This window comes from Adiantum capillus-veneris, chromosome 6, assembly GCF_014529385.1.
Source record: "Adiantum capillus-veneris isolate H3 chromosome 6, ASM1452938v2, whole genome shotgun sequence".
NCBI lineage: Eukaryota > Viridiplantae > Streptophyta > Polypodiopsida > Polypodiales > Pteridaceae > Adiantum > Adiantum capillus-veneris.
Genome location: NC_140936.1, coordinates 9,785,208 through 9,804,767, shown reverse-complemented (window position 1 = coordinate 9,804,767; position 19,560 = coordinate 9,785,208). Strand labels below are relative to the sequence as shown.

Here is a 19,560-nt window from a genome sequence, read left to right as displayed (position 1 = left end):
TTGTTGGAAAAGTAGGTAGGGCAAATTGCTAAAGATCTATAAAAGAAACCCATTGGGCACTCAGTAGAAGCAGAAGAAGCAAGGACACAAGGAGGCAAGCACCTAACAGGTAGCTAACACCTCAGCAGGAGCCCTAACGCTTTCTCAAGAAGAAGAAGAAGACCTAGATCAGCCTGGCGTTTTCAGTTTCAGCAGACAGCCCATCGTTTTCAGTTTTCAGCCTTAGCCTCGCGAGAACCCGCTCCCACCAGGTTGCAGATCCTCGCGAGATTCCCCATCTAGTACCAAATCAGCCTAGCATTTTCAGAATTCAGCAAATCAGCCAGTGTTTTCAGATTTCAGCCAGATCAACCAGCATTTTTGCATTGAAGTCCTAGCCCAGCAAAGCGGTTGCAGATCCAGGCTGCAGTATTTTGCCGCAGTAGTAGATCCCCGCAGAACACCTAGCATTTTCAGTTTTCAGCCTTGACGCCACCGCGCCGACACCATTGTATCGTCATCGTCGTCGAAGTCCCTATCTTGATGACGACACCATCGCCATCATCATCGTAGATCCCTATCTTAAGGACGACACCTTCGTCATTGTCATCGCAGTCCCGGACTTGACGACGACACCGTCGTCGTCATCGTCATAGTCATCATCATTGTTGTTGGCGACTTCATCGTTGTCGACATAGACGAGCAATACCCGTCGTCGACATCATTGTCTTTGACATAGACCCCGTCGTCGACATCACAGTCTTTGACATTGAACCGTCGTCGACTTCACCGTCTTTGACACAGTACCGCCGTCGACTTCGTCGTCATCGACAAAGACCCTTAGTACCTCGTCGTTGACTTTATCGTCTTCGACATAGACCTCGTCGTCTTCGACATAGAACCTGCAGTACCTGTCGTCGACATTATTGTCTTCGACATAGTCCCCTTGAGTACCTCAGTACCCAACATCAGTAGCATCAGTACCCATTAGCATCAGCATCTCATCATTTAGTCATTTTAGCAGCATTGTGCAAGAATAATGAAAGTACTTGCTCTGGCAACAGAGTAGGGCCCTTGAGGGTTGGGACCCGACATCCCTGTCGTCTCTTTTCTCTCTCTCGTCTCTCTCTTTCTTTTAGTTCAGTTCAGTTCTTTCAAGTGAAGTAAAGTGTCCCTTGTGTTTGTGTGCGGAGTACTAGATCCGGGCAAATCCTTACTCTCTTCCGTTGCACCTGGCACTATACCTTTTAAGGGTGAATTTTGACTCATCTTGGATTCATTTGGGTATATTTTTTTAGTCGTATAGCGGACATGCAGATTTCCTTTATGACCAATTAATATTGTACTAATTCTTTCTATCCTCTATGGTGCGTATGCCTTGTCAACTACCTCATTTTTGTGCTAATTTTTCTTATTTGATTTCTTCTTTTAGTGCTAGGCTTCATTGTGACCGAGTTTGCCTTGCATTTCTAGAGTTATGATAGAAACTTAGTACGCGGATCTTTGTATTGATGTATGCTTGTGTCACGTGCACTTCTAACCCTACGTGCATGTGGACAAGCTACTTCATGTCTAGGGTTCATGTTAGCTTAGCTTAGGAAGTGTTCTGGCACCTTTGTGAGTCTGTTCGCAGGCCGTGCATGTCCAGGCACTCGTCGTCGTCGACATCGTCAGGCAAGTCCATTGCATCTAGACGATTGTACCAGATTTGTGCAATCGATAGCATAGACCTCTCTCGCCATAGAGAGTGGGGCCCTTGGAGGAGGGTTTGACAACATTCTGGTGTCTTATTCTCTTCTCACTCTATCTCTTAGTCTCACTACCTTCACTCATAGTGTCGTTCACTTTGTTTGTGATCATTTGCACTCTCTCACTAAAGAAATGAAAGGCTCTCCCTTCCGTAAGTAAAGGAACCCTTGAGCACAGTTCGGAGCACTCATCTTGAGCAAAGTTCAACATTCACTCCGCTGCACCTTACAACTTGCACGCGGGTGTGTGTGGTGTGGGTATGTGGGAGCATATGTTGGTACCTAGTTCTACACTCACTATTGGGCACTGGCGATGTTAGTGTGGATGCTGTAGTATTTAGTCGATACTATGCATGATGGAGCAGATGGTTATATTGTCTCATGGGTGACTATCATGGGTCTATACCTTGCTCTTAACATGAAGGATGAATCTGGGCTTATCTTGGATTGATCTATGTCTATAATGGTTTTGATTCTTCGAAATATTGTTTGTTGCCTCGAGACTCATGTTTAAGTTTTAATGTCAAGTTTAGAAATCCGAATTGTTTTAAGGTTGACCCGACCTCAAGCTAAGTAGCCACACGGAAAAACTTCTATGGTTGCATCTCTGTGAACATTGTGGAGCAATAAAGAAAAATGGCAAGGGGTGTCAGTTTGGAGGCTATAATTCCTCTTTGAGTGGCCCTCTTGCCACTCTTGCATCTTGAAGTTTATTTTTGTTTAGCTGTTTTTCTGCTGTGGACTTGCAAGTTTATATTATTAAAACGTAATCAAGTAATGGTGTTAGCATTTTGGTTGAGGAAACGGGATGTTGCATGCAGTGCTGTACCATTCTTTTTGAAGACTGAGAGACTTTCAATGATTATGAGACCGTTTTTCCTTTTAAGTATATTCTTGTATTAACATGAGTTTTGTAATGGCTGGAAGAAAAAATGGTTATGAGATTAAATTGTTTTCGCTACATCAATGAATCTCAGTCTGCTGATTGTGTAAGCAATCCAAAACTAAGCAAAAGCTATATCATTTGACGCCAGTTTTGTTTTATCCTGCTTAGCTTCAACTTTCTGAAGATATCTTGTTTCAAAGTTGTTCAGGGGCTTGAATTATCTACATGAATGGAAACCTGAAGCAATTATGCATCGTGAGTTGAAGCCAAGGTAAAAGGCTTTGTTTTTTTTGTCCACAGTAAAAAATCTGCCACTTTCTTTCAGTATCTTCACAAAAAAATAGTTTAGTTGGCAGCATAGTCAATGCATGCTGTATACTACAAAATTGTTTACCCTCTCAAGTTCCATCATTATCAAGTTCTTTGACTGAAGCAATATGTGGCCCAATGTCTGCTCATAGGATTGAACATTATAATATTGTCATTTTATCATCAATTTTCTTTTATAGCATGATAGCTTCCTTTGTAGGTCAAATCAGATAAATCCCTTCTTGATAGAGGAATGAAGTGAAATGTACCATCAACATCTTCAAAAGGCCAAAAATGAGCAATGAGATCAAAAAGTTACAATCATCCTATGTGTGATACAAGTGTCTTGAACAAAACAGACATAAAAACAACCAACAATAATTAGAAAGAGTCTTAATATAACCTATGTTGTGGGGGTACAGGTTCCAGAATAGGGCTATAACCATTTGGGGGGGGGGGGGGGGGGGGGGGGGGGGGGGGGGGGGGGGGGGGGGTAACAAGACGGGAGATAAGGATAATGTATACATGTAATATCACTCCATAAAGTGTCTCATGGGTCTTTGCAGCATAATACCCATCTTACCTATGGTAAAGAAGCAATAACGTCTCCTTCACTTCTAGGAGATGATATCTCATATCCTCCTCTGTAGCGTGCCGCACTTGTGTAAAGGTCGACCCCGCAATCCGGGTCTGCTGGAGTGGCGGACCTGAGTAGCTTGCCCTACTAGGGTGCCATGTGTGGAAGGCCTAACTATCTACTGGCTGACTGCGTCCGGTCTGTCTGTATGATGGGATGTGAAAAGTCGGTGAGCTGTCTGTACTGTCTCTCGCTGCACTGATGTGGTCTCCCTTAAGAGGAGATCTCTGAGGTGGCGAGTCTCTAGCAACTATAGTGCAAGGTATCTTTGGTTTGGGTAAGCATGAGCGTGGAGAGGGGTCCAAAGCCTTCTCGAAATAGGCAATGAAAACGTCCTCATAATATGTAGGGCACTGGTAGATAAAACGTCTTTAGTCTTTTGGTACCAGTTTACATTTGTGGGCTCTGTGCTGCTTTGGAGGTACACCACTGTACCTCCCTACCTCAGTCTCCAACTAATGTGAGGACGTGCGCATATGAACAAAAGCACACCAGGGCCATGGTGTATCCGATGCTCTCTATTGAAAGACATCTTCGTGCCTAGCTCCTGTGTAGGTGCTAGCCATGTCCTGCTATCCAATTGCATGATATCGTGCCTGATCCGTTGCGGTTGATGATTGTGGTGATGGAAGCATCCACAATCTTCTTGTTTTCTTTGATCTTGTTGTCCAACTTGCCCATCTCCTTCCCGACCTCTTCCTTCGTTTTGGCCATTTTTTCTTTTCCTCCGCTTTTCTTCAGCATGCCCAAACACGAGAGAGAGAAAGAGTGGTTACATGCAGGTTTATCATATGCTTTTATATATCAATTTTAGTTTGCATTGCGGGCTTTGTGAGTGGCACGGAGGATTCCTTATTTCCATTGGCTGCTTACTCATGCCACATGGTGGTCTTCCAGTTGGCTCTTGGAGTGCACAACTGGGCTTCGATCCTTTATGCATACGATGTATAGGTAGGATTGTGGAGGCCCCCAACCATTGCCTTTGGAGATGCTTCACATCATTTCTTGTTTGGCGAGCTCTTGCATTACTTCTTTCCAGAGCCGGGGGTCCAATTTGGTTTCTTACATGACGAGCAGTCTCATCATTGATGCATTGTCTTGGTAGTCATTTGTTTTTTGAGGGTGCTGCAACGGATCCAGTTTTTATGCTGATAGCCTCTGGGTATCTCATTGATACCTTGAGTATGATATCGAGAGGGGATGCGCAAGTTGCAACATGCTCCCCCTCGGTCCGGAGATGAGGTTTTCTGCATACTAGTTGTCATTACATTGTGGAATGTATGGCGAGTGCGCTGCTGTCACATTCTCAGTGCTGCACCCTCCTCTATTTTGGACATCCTCGTAGACATTATCCACACTCTACGTAGCCAGTGGGATTCAATAGCGGTTTCCTGGAGGGCAGCCGAGGAGCGCAGGTTTCGTTTTCTCTGACAATGGGCTCACTCCCACATGTTTTTCAGTTTTGTCAGAGGGTACATGCAATGCTATTACTCCCCACCACAGTGGTCCATCCTGCACTCCTCCCATACCCCACCTTGAGGACTTGCATTTGGTGGATTCTTCCAGATCCACCTTTGGTATTTCTTAGCTCTGTACATCGTGCAAGGTAGGATTTTTCAAGCATCTCTAGGGTTCAATTGTCCTCAGATTTGTAGAGATCTTTTCACTGAGAGAGAGAAGAAGAAGAAGAGAGTTTTAACGTTGTAGGAAATTATCCCAAGAGACCTTAAAGATCTAGCCGACGAGGAGTTAAACTCAAGACCTCTTATTCAAGAGGGAAATGGCATAACCAATCTACCACACTTGGGTGATAGAAAGGTTATACCATTTTCCTCTTTTTATTAGCGCACACACACACACACACACACACCCGAGAAGAATAGAGTATTAATGTCGTAGGAAATTATCCCAAGAGACCTTAAAGATCTAGCCGACGAGGAGTTGAACTCAAGATTGTTATTCAAGAGGGAAATGGCATAACCAATCTACCGCACTACACACACACACACACACACACACACACACACACACACACATATACACATATATACATATATATACACATATATACATATATATACACATATAGACACACATATACATACATATATACACATATATATGTATATACATACATATATATGCACACATACACATATACATATACATATACATATACATATACATATACATATATACATATACATATATATGTGTGTGTGTGTGTGTGTGTGTGTGTGTGTGTGTGTGTGTGTGTGTGTGTGTGTGTGTGTGTGTGTGTATATATATATATATATATATATATATATATATATATATATATATATATATATATATATATATATATATACATATATTTGTGTGTGTGTGTGTGTGTATATATATATATATATATATATATATAGAGAGAGAGAGAGAGAGAGAGAGAGAGAGAGAGAGAGAGCCAGGTTGTGTTCCCTCTTTAATAGGCAGTCGCTCTCAGCCTACCCATTCTTTTTTCCTTCCATTCCACGCAGCTCAGGAATGGTCTGAGGATGAGGTTCTACGTTTTGTGCATGCACAAACTATGGCTCAGCTTCATTTATGGTTGTCTACTTCCGCTCCAGATGTATTGTCTCCACACTTCCCTTCATGTATTGGTGCTATGGAGTGGAGTGATGTTTATGCTTGCTATTCATTGCCTATGGTCATTCATGTATCCTCAGATGTGGTGCTTCCTATGTCTATGCGCATTTGGGGTGTCAAAGCTGCATCATCGGTAATGCAATGTAAACAAGCTGAGGTCCGCAGTTGGTGCAATGAGACACCATATTTTAGAGAGGGCTTGCGGGTTGCTTTCCTACCGCCCGAAGCTCACCCCTTGGATGGCCCAGCTGCCTCCAAGAAGATGCGCAGTTAGTCAGATGCTCTACCAATTCTTTCATGCAGACTATGGATTTACATGTAGTTTCTTGGAATGCTAATGGTTTACAGACTTCTCGGGTAAGAGGTTCCCGTAAGCTTTTACTTCGCAGAGATTTACACGCTCATGTAGTAGGCACTGTGGATATATTACTAGTACAAGAGCATAAGATTGCCACTCCCTTTGGTAATCTCATGCCCTCGGGCGCCCACACTTTTTGGGAGCCTGCTCTGGGCCTTCATGGACAGAGCTGCGGTGTATGCATCTTAGTGGGGCCACGTTACTTGGCCTCAGTTCAACAGCATGGCACCCTTGTCGTTGGCAGAGCAGCCTATGTTTCTATTCGGATTCGGGACTCTTATCATTGGTTTTATGTCAGTCTATGCATCCACTACTCCTCGGGAAAGGGCTACTTTTTGGTCCTCCTTGGTTACTGTTCTACTTGCTGTAGACTCTTGGGTTGTTGGAGGCGACTTCAACAACGTCGAGAGCAACTCTGATTGGCGATCCATCACACCTCCAGTTCTATCATCCATTTCTCCTGATGAGCAGCCAGCTTGGGATCGATTTCTTCTAGCTATTCAAGGTGTTGACGCCTGGCACATACCCTCTTTTGGTCACCACCTTGCTACACTTCATTACTCGTGGGGGTTTCAGAGATAGCAGGGGAGATTATTAGAGCGACTGGATCGTTTTTACATTGGCCCTTGGGAAGCAGCTCTAGGTGGATTTACTACTATTTGGAGAGGGACCAGCCTCTCAGATCATTTACCCATCTCATTGTTTATCTCCTTCACTAGATCCTCTGCATAGAGAGGAGGCTGCCGCATCCCTGATAGTCTTCTCACCACTGAAGTTTTGCAGCAGCAGATTCGTGACTTATGGTCCACGGGTGCTTCTTATTGTGGTCCCCCTGGAGAGTTCCTTGCTCATTGCATTACTCAGTCTAGTATTTACTGCCGTGATCAGACTTCTATTATTCATCGGCAGTTGAGAGTACGCGAGTCTGATCTTCACATTCCTCTTGGTTCCACTCAGCGCTTGCTTGAGGAGTGGCCTCAGGATGCTTATCTTGCTGCTAGACAGACAGAGCTCACAGAGGAGATTCGTCGCGTACAGGAGGCTAGGTCTGAGTTCACTCATCATGCTTCAAGATCTCATTGGATAGCTAAAGCTGATCGAATGAATAAAGCCTTCTTCGCTGCGCATAAAGAGCGCCCTCCTGGCACCACCCTTTCGACTTTGTGCGATGCTCAGGGGACACCACATATGCATCCTGATGTTATTCTTGATATGTCTGCAGATTATTTTGAGGCATTGTTCACTGCTGATGTATGCACTATTGAGGTTTTACTTGCCCGTAATCAGATCTGGCATCACACCCGACACCGTTATACAGACACTATGGCAGAGATCTTGTTGGCACCCTTCACACTTGCAGAGCTTCATGCTGCTATCGAGAGTCTAGATCCATCCTCTTGTCCAAGAGAGGATGGCCTCGCTAGAGCTTTCTTTTTGACTTATTGGGATGTATTGCATATACCACTGCTTCGCGGTTGTCAGGACATCTTTGCATCAGGATATATGCATCCGGATCTTTGTTTAGGTCTCATATCTCTTATTCCGAAAGGGGGTGACACCACTCAGCTCCGCCAGTGGAGACCTATAATCCTACTCCCTTCGGTCTATAAGATATTAGCGTTACTGATCAGCCATCGCTTGTGACCGTTCTTACCAGATATTATTCATACTTCTCAGACAGGCTTTGTCATGGATCGATGCATACTGGATAATATCTTCCCTTTTTATAAGGCAGTAGAGTGGGCCAGATCATCTTCTGAACCTCTCGCTTTTTTCATCCTTGACTTCCAGAAAGCATACGATCGTGTTGAGTGGGACTTTCTCGAAGGATCATTAGCCAGGATGGGTTTCCCTTCGAGATGGATCTCAAGCATTTCCGCTCTCTTCAGGACTGCCAGCAGTGCTATTACTATTGGTGGTCGTGTCAGTCGCAGTTTTGAGCTTTCTCGATCTGTCCGTCAGGGATGTCCTTTAGCAGCATATCTGTATCTGTTTGTATGAGAGACTATGTCCGACTTTCTTCGTGCTCAGAGTCATGCATTTCGTGGCTTGACCATGCCAGTACCTTCAGCTCCGGACCTTATCGATAAGGAGTTTGCTGATGACACTATGCTGATGTTGCGCTATTTGCTCCCAGCTCTTGATGCCATGCGGGAGGCCCTGGAGGTTTTTTGCATTGCCAGTGGTGCACGCATTAACTGGCATAAATCCTATGGGTTACTGGTTGGCAGTGATGACATACCTACTTGGGGGGTAGCTGATGGTTTCACATGGCTGCAGCCGGGTCAGACATGCAGATATTTGGGCTTTCAGGTTGGATTTGACGTTTCCTCACAGCAGCAGTTTGCACCCGTACTACAGTCTATTCGCAGGAAGCTATGTCATTGGTCTTCACGTCATCTGTCGTTGGCTGGCCGTGCATTGGTCGCCAACCAGGTCATTCTGGCTACAGTATGGTATACGGCCTCTTGTTGGATGCTACATTCTGGTGTGATATCTCAGCTCTGTCGACTAGTGCGGAACTTTTTATGGAGTGGCACAGATGGGACTACTGATACTCATGCTCGCGTTCGCTGGTCCACGATTATTCGTCCTAGGTTAGAGGGAGGCCTTGGCATTATTGATCCAGAATTACAGAGCGGCGCCCTTCTTACCAAGCTTATTGTTCGGGGTCTTTTTCCCGGCCAAGAACCTTGGAAGATGCTTCTTCAGGCCGCTCTTTGCACGACGACTCCACGCCTCGGCACTAGAGATGATCATACTTGGCATACAGGGTATCGTTTTCTCTTTACGGATGCCCCCTTGTTCACCAGCACTCTCTCACCCTTCATCCGATCGCTCCTTTAGATTTGGGTTTCCATGCGACGGGCTATCATACGCTCACCTCCCTCATGTCGTGAGGAGATTGAGCGCCAGCCTCTCATTTGGAATGATGCAGTTCTTGATTCTTCGGTTAATCCACCCCGTCAACTTGGAGAGAGGACTCACATTGATTGGACTGCTTGGGACACTGGCCCTGCTGCCTCTATGCGGTTGTTTCATGAGGCACGTATGTTGGATGCAGATTTTGTGGCAGAACATTATGACATTGGTCGCGGGGTGACAGACAGACTGCTTGAGATTGACTCCGCCGTTCCTTCACAGTGGGATGCAGTCATGCGAGGCACGGTTCAGATGCCTCCACATAGTGGCTGGGAAGGTCTCTTTTCTTAGAGCACTCTCTTATTAGTTCGTTTAGACACCATGCTGTTCACAGTTGATACTGACTACTCTCAGGGGATTCATGCTAGATTGACATATGATACCACCTCTTCGCACCTTGTCTACCCCGGCGCTCGATGGGAGGCCATACGAGTAGTTGGCTCCCGCAGGAAGCGTCGTTGTGTTGACCCCCGTTTCGCTTCGGCTGATGCCGCACTTTGGAGGCTTTGGGTGTGGGAGGGTCATGCCCTATCTCAGCTTTATTGGGACCCAGGAGAGTGGCATTGGCCTCACTCTAACCCCACCGGTGCACCTGTATTATTCTTTGAGTACACTGTCAAGATTGGAAGATTAGCATTGATGAGACAGCACCCAGAGCAGCCCACTCGTATGCGTTTCTGGTTACATTCAGGTCTCTCCCATGCCTATCTACAACAGTTTTGGTCAGCCATCTAGGATTTACATGCGGCTCGTCGTATTTCTTTTTTCATGTGGATGATTGCACATGCAGGACTTCCAGTTGGGACTTGGCTAGCTACTATGGGTCATGATCCGTTATGTACTCGCTGTCCTTTGCGACTACTTGAGTCACCTGCACACTGTCTTTGGTCATGCTCATCTTCTCATGTAGTGTGGCTAGCAGTTTGCTTTTTACTTAGCAGAGCCGGTGTTCAGCATGGATTTCTCACTTGGGGATCTGTCTCATGGTTGATGCGGATGCTCGGACCGCATCTTTTCTATGAGGGCTCAGACACAGATCCAGCTCTTATGCTTACCTTGACTGGTTATCGGCGAGGGACTTTGGCTATGTTACCACAGATTGCTTGGCAGGGGGATCCTCAGACACGTGATGAAGTTTTTTCAGTCATCACTAGCATTACACTATGGAATGTTTGGAGAGCTCGTTGTCTTCACATTCTTAGTGCAGCTCCACAGCTCCTTCAGGATACCTTCACTGCCATTTGGCTGGACATCATTCACACCCTGATTTGGCAGTGGGATTCTTCCTCAGGTACATCTCGAGCAGTCGAGGCTCGTCGATTTGCCTTCCTTCGGCGTTGGGCCCGATCTCCACTCTTCTTCACACTTATAGGTGGCCAGATTACATGGCATTATGCCCCCCCTCGGTGGTTTCTCTCCACTCATCACACAGACCACCATGAGATTGTTCTAGTCGAGTTGTCACTATAGTGGCTCTCACCCTTACATTCAGCTTGTACACCCCATGTGTTAGGCTATTTTGGCATCCGCTGGGGATTATATTGTACTCGGTAATATACAGCCCTGATTTTTCCAAAAAAAAGAAAAAAAAACAAAAGAGAGAGAGAGAGAGAGAGAGAGAGAGAGAGAGAGAGAGAGAGAGAGAGAGAGAGAGAGAGAGAGAGATGAAATGAAATGTTATATTATCGTCTTCAAAAGGCCATAGTGACCTATGAGACCCGAAAGTTACAAAGTGGTGGATCTGATACAAAGTAAGAGTAACAAAATAACCTAACAATAGTACAAAGCAAAGATATATACTATGGGGTCCTAAGTTGGTCGATGAGAGAGAGAGAGAGAGAGAGAGAGAGAGAGAGAGAGAGAGAGAGAGAGAGAGAGAGAGAGAGAGAGAGAGAGAGGTGAACTGATTTTCCCCTGTGACGAACGACTCCCCACCTTAAGCAACCACCGTAGTTCCGATTACAGTGGCGGCTCAAGGCTTACAAAATTGTAGTGCTCTACTTGGCCACCTTCAAGAGATGTTTGTTCCCCTCTATGTCACCTATGCTACCTGTGATAATTTGTTTCGTTACATTTTGTTTGCTGTTCTTACACATATATTTTTCTATGTTTCTCGTGGTTATTGTTTGTTTAGCTTGCTTGCTTGTATGCGCCTTATTTCTTGTGTGATGCTTTTGCATGTGCTTGGGTGAGTGCGTTCCGCATAAGTACTTGTGGTTGAGGTGTGTGTGCGTGTGTTTGCTTGTTTTGCTTGTTCTTTATCGATTTATCTTGTGTTCGATGAGTGATTTAGGGTTATAATTGGTATGGTGGGTGTTGGTTGGTGGGTGTGCTGGGCTGTTTCCGCCTCGCCTTCAAATTTGCACCATATAGTGCTTCTGCTTGCATATTGAAGAATGTCATAGCCCTGTTAATCATTGCGAGGGATGGCTAGAGGCTCTCTCTCTCTCTCGAATATATGGTGCAGAGTCTTCTTGTGACGGTGATGTCTCCTCTGCTAGGATGCGTTGTTGTCACAAGACGGGCACTACGTGCCAATAGAACAAGAATAGACTGAACAAACTTTCAGCACTTCAATAACAATTGAATTGAGAGAGAGAGAGAGAGAGAGAGAGAGAGAGAGAGAGAGAGAGAGAGAGAGAGAGAGAGAGAGAGAGAGAGAGAGAGAGAGAGAGAGAGAGAGAGAGAGAGAGAGAGAGAGAGAGAGAGAGAGAGAGAGACGGAGTGGCGGAATTCCACTCCAGAGAATACTGGCCCCAAACCTTGGCGCCCCTTTCGGTATTTCTTTATATTACTTGAACTCAGTACAATGCTGGTACTCGTGCTCTGCACCTTCACCCAGAAGAGTGCGAGAGAGAGCCCTTTGTACTTAATTAAAGGCTCTTGGCCTTGAAAAGCAGTTAACATGAAAAGCTTGAATCTCAAAGCAACTTGCTCAAAAGCTGGCGCCCAAAAACAGGCAGTGCATTTTGCGAAAATCCGTACAACTGCTATATCAGCAACATATATCGTGGAAATCCGTACAAGTTGCCATGCCAACACATCAGCGCAATTTGCGGAGTGTCCGTACTGTTGCCAGGTCATCAACTGCTACACAAATCTCTGTGTATGAGTGTTGGTCCTACTTTATTTTAATGTGTTTGGGTTACTTGGGGCTTATCGGATGGGGTTCCATAAGTTAGCGGGAACTTCTCTTGAAAAATAGACCTCTCGGCAAGACTTTGCAAGTTGGTAAAACTTCTTATGCTGCTTCTGCTTCTTCATTTAGGGTTCAGGCCCTTCGGCCAGGATCTGAAGGTTGGCTCCGTTCTTCAGTGACTTGACACGTCAGGAGTGTGTGACATCCCCCCTTCTTGTAAGAAAGTCATCGTCCTTGATTACAACATATCTGCAAAACAACTCAAGTTAGCTCAAAAATTCCGAGGGACAATCAGTTTTCTCATTTCAAATTGGAGCTCTTGATTTCTTGGGTCGTTGGCTTTATAGAAGAATCTCATCCAATAAGGTGTCTCATTTCAGATCGGAACTCTTGATATCTTGGGTCATTGACTTCCCAAAAGTATCTCATCCAATAAGGAGTATTCAGCTGGGTGGCACATCACAATGCAACACAAATGCTCACATATGCATGTTACAAGACATAGAAACATAAAGTCGTCGATGAACACCCCCCCGCAAATAACCATCTTGGTTCGGGCCATGAGTTGTTAAACGACTCCCTCATCACTCCTCCCACAATTAACCTAAAAAGGTATGGGCCATGAGATATAGAGGCCTTTTACAACCAAACGCTCCCCAGACCGCAGCCTGCGTCGTTTGGAGGTGCTGAGAGTAACCATTGCTTAGACTTCTTAATACTCCCCCCGTAAATAACCATCCAGGCTTGGGCCATGAGTAAAAACAACACTTATTAATCATTCAATACTCCCTCCGTAAATAACCACAAGGATCCGGGCCATGAGTATGAACAAGCATTCTCAAACATAATTTCTCACTACTCCACCCGGGAGTAAAAATCACCAATCATTGAAACGAGTATTAAATCCAGAGTCAGACAATTCAAATCGGCACTAAGATAGGTTTAAAACAGATAGTATCCATTCAAACAACTTTCAAGCAATATTTTCTCGAACAATGTTCAAAAGTATCTAACTATAAAACAACTAGAGAGTTCATTCAGGGTTTTGTTCGGGCAACTGAACTTCGAGGACGATTGGCTTGCCCTTCTGCATCACGGTGATGGTTTGGTTCCAAACCTAAAGAGTCGCATCATTCTTGTCGTGCTAGGGCATGCCCAAGAGAACGTCGCAGTTGCCCAACTTCATAATGTGGAAATCGGCTTTTCCATGATAATCTTGGATAGTCACTAGAAGAGCACCAATGAGCGGTACCACTTTTTGAATTTGCCTCGTGGCTAGCTCAGCTTTCAATCCGTTGACTTTGCCATATGCTCGACACAATTCATTTACCTTCAAGGTGTATGCCATAGGTGTTAGGTACTAATCCAATGGCCGGTTTAGCTCGTTTGGTTGGAGATGGTCTTAGGTTTCTGTCGACCGTAGGCGCGGGCATCGGCTCCGCTAGTCTGTCAGTGCGTTGGGGACAACCAAAATAGTTATGTCCTGTTTGAAAGCATCCAAAACATTGTTTTTCTTGTAGTACGGTGTCTCGTTGTTGAGGCGTCAAACGAGGCCTTTGCGGTTGACTTTCACGAGACTCTCGAGAATTTGTTCGTTGTTGTCGAGAGTTGTGGTTAGTGGCCGGAGGTTCTTCTGTGGTAAACTCTAGCTTTCCCTTCATTAGTTTGTAGCCGACCGCGGTATGGTCCATAAGCTCTTGCATGGTGGAGACTTGCTTGGAGAGACAATATTCTTGCAATGGTGATGGTAGTCCAATGATGTATCGCTCGCATTGGGCCTCCAAGGGAACGAACCTAAAGAAGGATACCGAAAAAGGTATACGTCGAGAAACCTTTGGTTATAGTCGTCCATGGTCTGTGTGGCAAGGATCCGAATTTCAAACATAGAAGTCATATAAGTGCGTCCAGATATTGTCTTGAAAGCTTGCCAGGTCCTTGGAGCATGCGGTTGTGTCGCGATTGAACTCCACCACTGCATAGCATTATCTTTAAGAAATCCTGCTGCATGAGAAATCTTGGATTCTTCTGTATAGTTCCCCAAAGCATAGGTGTTGTCGAATTGCTGTAGGAACTGCAATGCTTTCTTTCGATCTCTCACCCCGAAAAAAGTGAAAAATTTGATTGTCGTGCCGCCATCCTTAAATCTTTGGGTTTGTTAGGCGCGTATCTCGGTACGGATAATAAGGGTATCCATATGGGCTCCAACCATTGTAGCCTGGTGGCGGTGGTGGTAGGCGAGGTGGGGGCAATGGCGGTTGTACTGGATTAGGGTTAGATGGTTGCACCATATTTCTGAAGATTCCCTTGATCGGAACAGACGGCTAGGAAGGTTGCCGGTTGGAAGCTCTCGTACTTTCTAGTGCCAGAGGAGGAGGTACCACCTTGGGTATCAGAGGGGGTAACATGTAATTCAAAAATTGTTGAAAACTTTGCAGCATCGGAAGATTCGATTGAGGATGCCGCGAAAGAATGTAGCGAAGCTCGTCGAGAAGAAATTGCAAATATTCTTCTGAATCCATGAATGCCATGTCTTGGGTTCTTTATGGCTTATGCCCTGTAAGACAGAGCGATGAAGATGGGAGCGCGCTCGATGGACGATGAAGTAAGGGTGGGAGTCGCTATTAAGTTCGGGGTCCGGGACACGAAGATTCTTTAAATAAAATTCCAGTAGCCTTTGGAAGCGCCGGTTTGCTCTTATCTTTTGTAGGATCGGTATGCTTTCAGAAAAGCACATGCTTGATGCTCTGATACCACTTTCACAAGATGATCACCACGTGCCAATAGAAAAAGAATAGATTGAACGGACTTTTAGCACTTCAATAACAACTGCAATGGAAAAGAGAGAGAGAGCACACGCGACACGGAGTGGCGGAATTCCACCCCAGAGAGTACTGACCCCAAACCTTGGCGCCCCTTTCTGCATCGCTTTATATTACGTGAACTCAATATAAATGCCGGTACTCGTGCTTTGCACCTTCATTCAAAAGAGTGCAAGGGACTGAGCTCTCTGTACTTATTTAAAGGCCCTTGGCCTTGAAAAGGAGAGAGAGCACACGCGACACGGAGTGGCGGAATTCCACCCCAGAGAGTACTGGCCCCAAACCTTGGCGCCCCTTTCTGCATCGCTTTATATTACGTGAACTCAATATAAATGCCGGTACTCGTGCTTTGCACCTTCATTCAGAAGAGTGCGAGGGACTGAGCTCTCTGTACTTATTTAAAGGCCCTTGGCCTTGAAAAGGAGAGAGAGCACACGCGACACGGAGTGGCGGAATTCCACCCCAAAGAGTACTGGCCCCAAACCTTGGCGCCCCTTTATGCATCGCTTTATATTACTTGAACTTAGTACAAATGCCGGTACTCGCGCTTTGCACCTTCATTCAGAAGAGTGCGAGGGACTAAGCCCTCTGCACTTAATTAAAGGCCCTTGGCCTTGAAAAGCAGTTTACATGAAAGTGCGAGGGACTGACCCCCAGTGCGAGGGACTGAGCCCTCTGCACTTATTTAAAGGCCCTTGGCCTTGAAAAGAAGTTTACATGAAAAGCTTGAATCTTAAAAGCAACTAGCTCAAAAGCTGGCACCCAAGTACAGGGAGTGCGTTTTGCAAAAATCCGTACAAGTGCCACGTCAACATCGTATATCGCGGAAATCCGTACATTGCCACGTCAGCATGTCAGTGCTATTTGTAGAGCGTCCGTATTGCTGCCACGTCATCAATTGCTACGCAAATGTGCGTGTATGAGTGTTGGTCCTGCTTTATTTTGACTTTTTTGGGTTACTTGGGCCCCATTGCACGGGGTCCCATAAGTTACCGCCGGTGGAAACTTCTCTTTAAAAATAGACCTCTCGGCAAGACTTTGCAAGTTGGTAAAACTTCTTATGCTGCTTCTGCTTCTTCACTTAGGGTTTAGGCCCCTCAACTGGGATCTGAAGGTTGGCTCCGTTCTTTAGTGACTTGACACGTTAGCAGTTTGTGACAGTTGTCGCATACAGCCTTGAAGATATGGAGTTGGTTGCTGGAGATCTTCTGGTGGATTTTCGGCCTCCTCTCGACGTCAGGGTGGCATGCTTTTTCTTCATCTCTTTGCTATTTTCTTCCCTCACTCCCCTATTCCTAGCTTTTGTTGTATCACCCATCTTTTGTAACTTTGCATCAGTCGTGTTTTTCCCCTATGGTTTGTGATGATTGAATATCTCAATGGTTTTTTCATTCTCAGATTCGTTATCCTTGTATGCCTACGGACTGATATATTGCCTCCGGGCTTGTAATTTTGATTACGTAATACAAAAAGGTACCAAGCCGCACTTCTTTTGCAGAGAGAGAGAGAGAGAGAGAGAGAGAGAGAGAGAGAGAGAGAGAGAGAGAGAGAGAGAGAGAGAGAGAGAGAGAGAGAGAGAGAGATGGCTCTGACTGTCAGAATATGATCAAGAGTGGAGAAACCCCTCCGAAAACCCGTATGGCCCTTTGCTCGTATACCCTCACCGTCTGCCCAATTACTCAACTACTGCTCAAGAATGGATGCAGACAACCGTGCCAATGTGTGCCGAACCATTGTAACTATGTCAGACTTTGTAAATAATTAATGTATTTACGAGAAAAGAATTATCTAATTAGGTGTGTATACATCAGAATAGATTTAGCAGTTTTGGAGCCTCGGGTGCACCCAAGCTTGGGCCAGTGCACCTCAGGGAGACCCTAGCAGAAAATACCTCGAAGCCCTAGTGATTGGGAAATCGGGTCTTCAATGAAGGGGTAGATAGTAGCCTCAGATTTCAGGCTTAGAAAATTACGCGCGCTAGTGCAAGCACATGAATGAGATGGGGTCCTTAGAATAATAACCCTAAGGCCTGAATCATTTTACGGCCTTAGGATAAGTCAGTTAATGTATTTTTAAATTGTCTATGCCGGACCAAATGACGGGACAATTGCGAATAGGTAATGCCAGAGCAGTGTCGGTACGGCATTGCGTTGGGGAGCAGCTAACAATTCATTAGTAGCATTTGTGTCTGCAGTTGTGTGTTAATTTGCACATTTCATTAATAGCTAGGGATTTTTAAAAGTGAAAGTTGAAGGGTTTTTAAAGTTATTAAGTAAGTGTGCCAAGTGGCACACTTACCAATGCAAACTAACTCTCTCACTCTCACTCTCACCCTCTCTCTCTTCCTAGCGCCCCCTCTCCCTAATGGCTATTTAGGAGCCTCCTCTCCCCCATTTTCAGTGTTGGCAGTGCTTGTAACCGGCCCGTAGGGCGGTAGGCGTTGGCTTTCACCCGAAATTCTTTACTTTATACACACACAGAGCACTTTGCAAAGAGAACCTGCGACGGGAGTTAACACTTGAATACACACACGGCTCGGAAGCTAGAATGCTCCGAGCAGACGCCGACAACCTGTAGGCCCCAAAATTGGCGCCCCTTTCGGTATTTCTTTATTCTTTAGGAGGGTAAATTACAAGGTAAGGTCTTGGGAATCCTTCACGTGTATCCACCTAGATACCATTTGATTTGGCCAAATTTCGGCAGCATAACAGCCCCAAAACTTGCGCGAAACCAATTCCCCTGTTGGAACTCGCTTGCACTGTCGTATACCCTCTGATTCCTGTCCAAAAACAGTAAATTCAGCACGCTGTATTTACTGGTTTTTGCCCTGTTTTCAGCCCCAAACAGTCCCCTAACTGTCCTTTGCCAGTGGGGCACGATTCCCAATGATCCTGGCGTCCGTACGGCTGAAAAACAGTGAATTTACAGCGCATACACAGTGCTGATTTTGCACCTGTACGGTGAGGTTATGACCCTCACCAATGCCTGCTTTGGAGCAGCAGTTAGCTACCCCTGTTCCTGCTCAAGGAGGCTCTTGCCTCAGCACAAAAGCATGAACCCACACAACTGTACATCAGTCAAATGAGTAGCCCTCTTGTGGGGCATCACATAACTGCACGTAGGGGAGAGAGAGAGCAGTGTGTAGTGTGCAGGGCATCACTCCTAGCACCACACTGTACATGAGAGGGAAAGAAAGCACTCCATAGCTCTTAACCTGTGACAGGTTGCAAATGAGGCCTCTCCCAGCATAAAAATCAGCGCCCATTTTTCTGCAAGAGGAAAGTTCACCAAAATGTGACACTTGGCGCATTTTCAAGCATTTTCCCGTTTCGGGTTCGCCGCTTAAAAATATCCCAACCGACGCGTCAGTTGACTTCGCGGCAGAGTTATAAAGTGTTCCCCTAGTCATACCGGAGGTAATGACGCGAACACATTTCACGGCCCAAAATAGCAGTTCCCTAAATTTTAGGAGATGCTTCCGTTGGGCTCCCACTGGTCTTCTGACCATCTATCCTCATTGGGACCGCATCCAAAAGTGCAATGTGGCCCAACTGTCGGATACTTTTTGTTGGTAGTCCCACCTTGACTTTACGCCTTAATTGAGTTCACTTCCTAGTATCCACCAACTTGCTAAGTGCGACAGGGGGACCTATATGATCTTGCTCTGAGCCTAGACATCCTCTTACCATACGAATTCCAGTGCCGACCACTTCCCGTCTGCGGGTGAATCTACCGTTCACATTGGCCATACAATGTCCGACCGTTTGCTACTTCAAAAAGAGGGTCTCAAAACAAATAAAATAAACCCCATTGGAAAGAAACCAACAACCAAGGTTAGCAATTGCCACATCTTTGTGACATGGTTAATAACTGCCACGTCCTCGTGACATACCCCCCTCTTGAAATCGCAAACGTCCTCGATTGCATACCATAAATACATGCCATTGATGATCTTGTGCTATTAACACTCTTTTATCATCGCATGTATCCGCAAGAAAGGTCGTAACATACATAGATACAAATGACTTAATGAGGCCTTCATACTTTTACCATTTCCATCTATGGCACTGAATTCATATGTACATTTGATGTACTAGCTCTATCATTACCCCTCCTTTGCACACGTTGGGTTGGGGCA

The 19,560-nt window shown here is 45.4% G+C and overlaps 1 protein-coding gene across 3 annotated transcripts in view; it reads left to right on the top strand.

Moving 5' to 3' along the window:
• LOC147455129 (integrin-linked protein kinase 1-like) overlaps nucleotides 1–19,560 on the top strand; it is a 103,322-nt gene that overhangs the window by 34,949 nt on the left and 48,813 nt on the right. For 2 of the 3 annotated variants that reach the window (XM_086513961.1, XM_086513963.1), the window contains exon 9: nucleotides 2,798–2,884. In XM_086513961.1, coding sequence (XP_086370087.1) covers nucleotides 2,798–2,884 — 87 coding nt within the window. The remainder of the gene's footprint in view (nucleotides 1–2,797; nucleotides 2,885–19,560) is intronic. The other variant, XM_086513962.1, reaches the window with a different exon arrangement.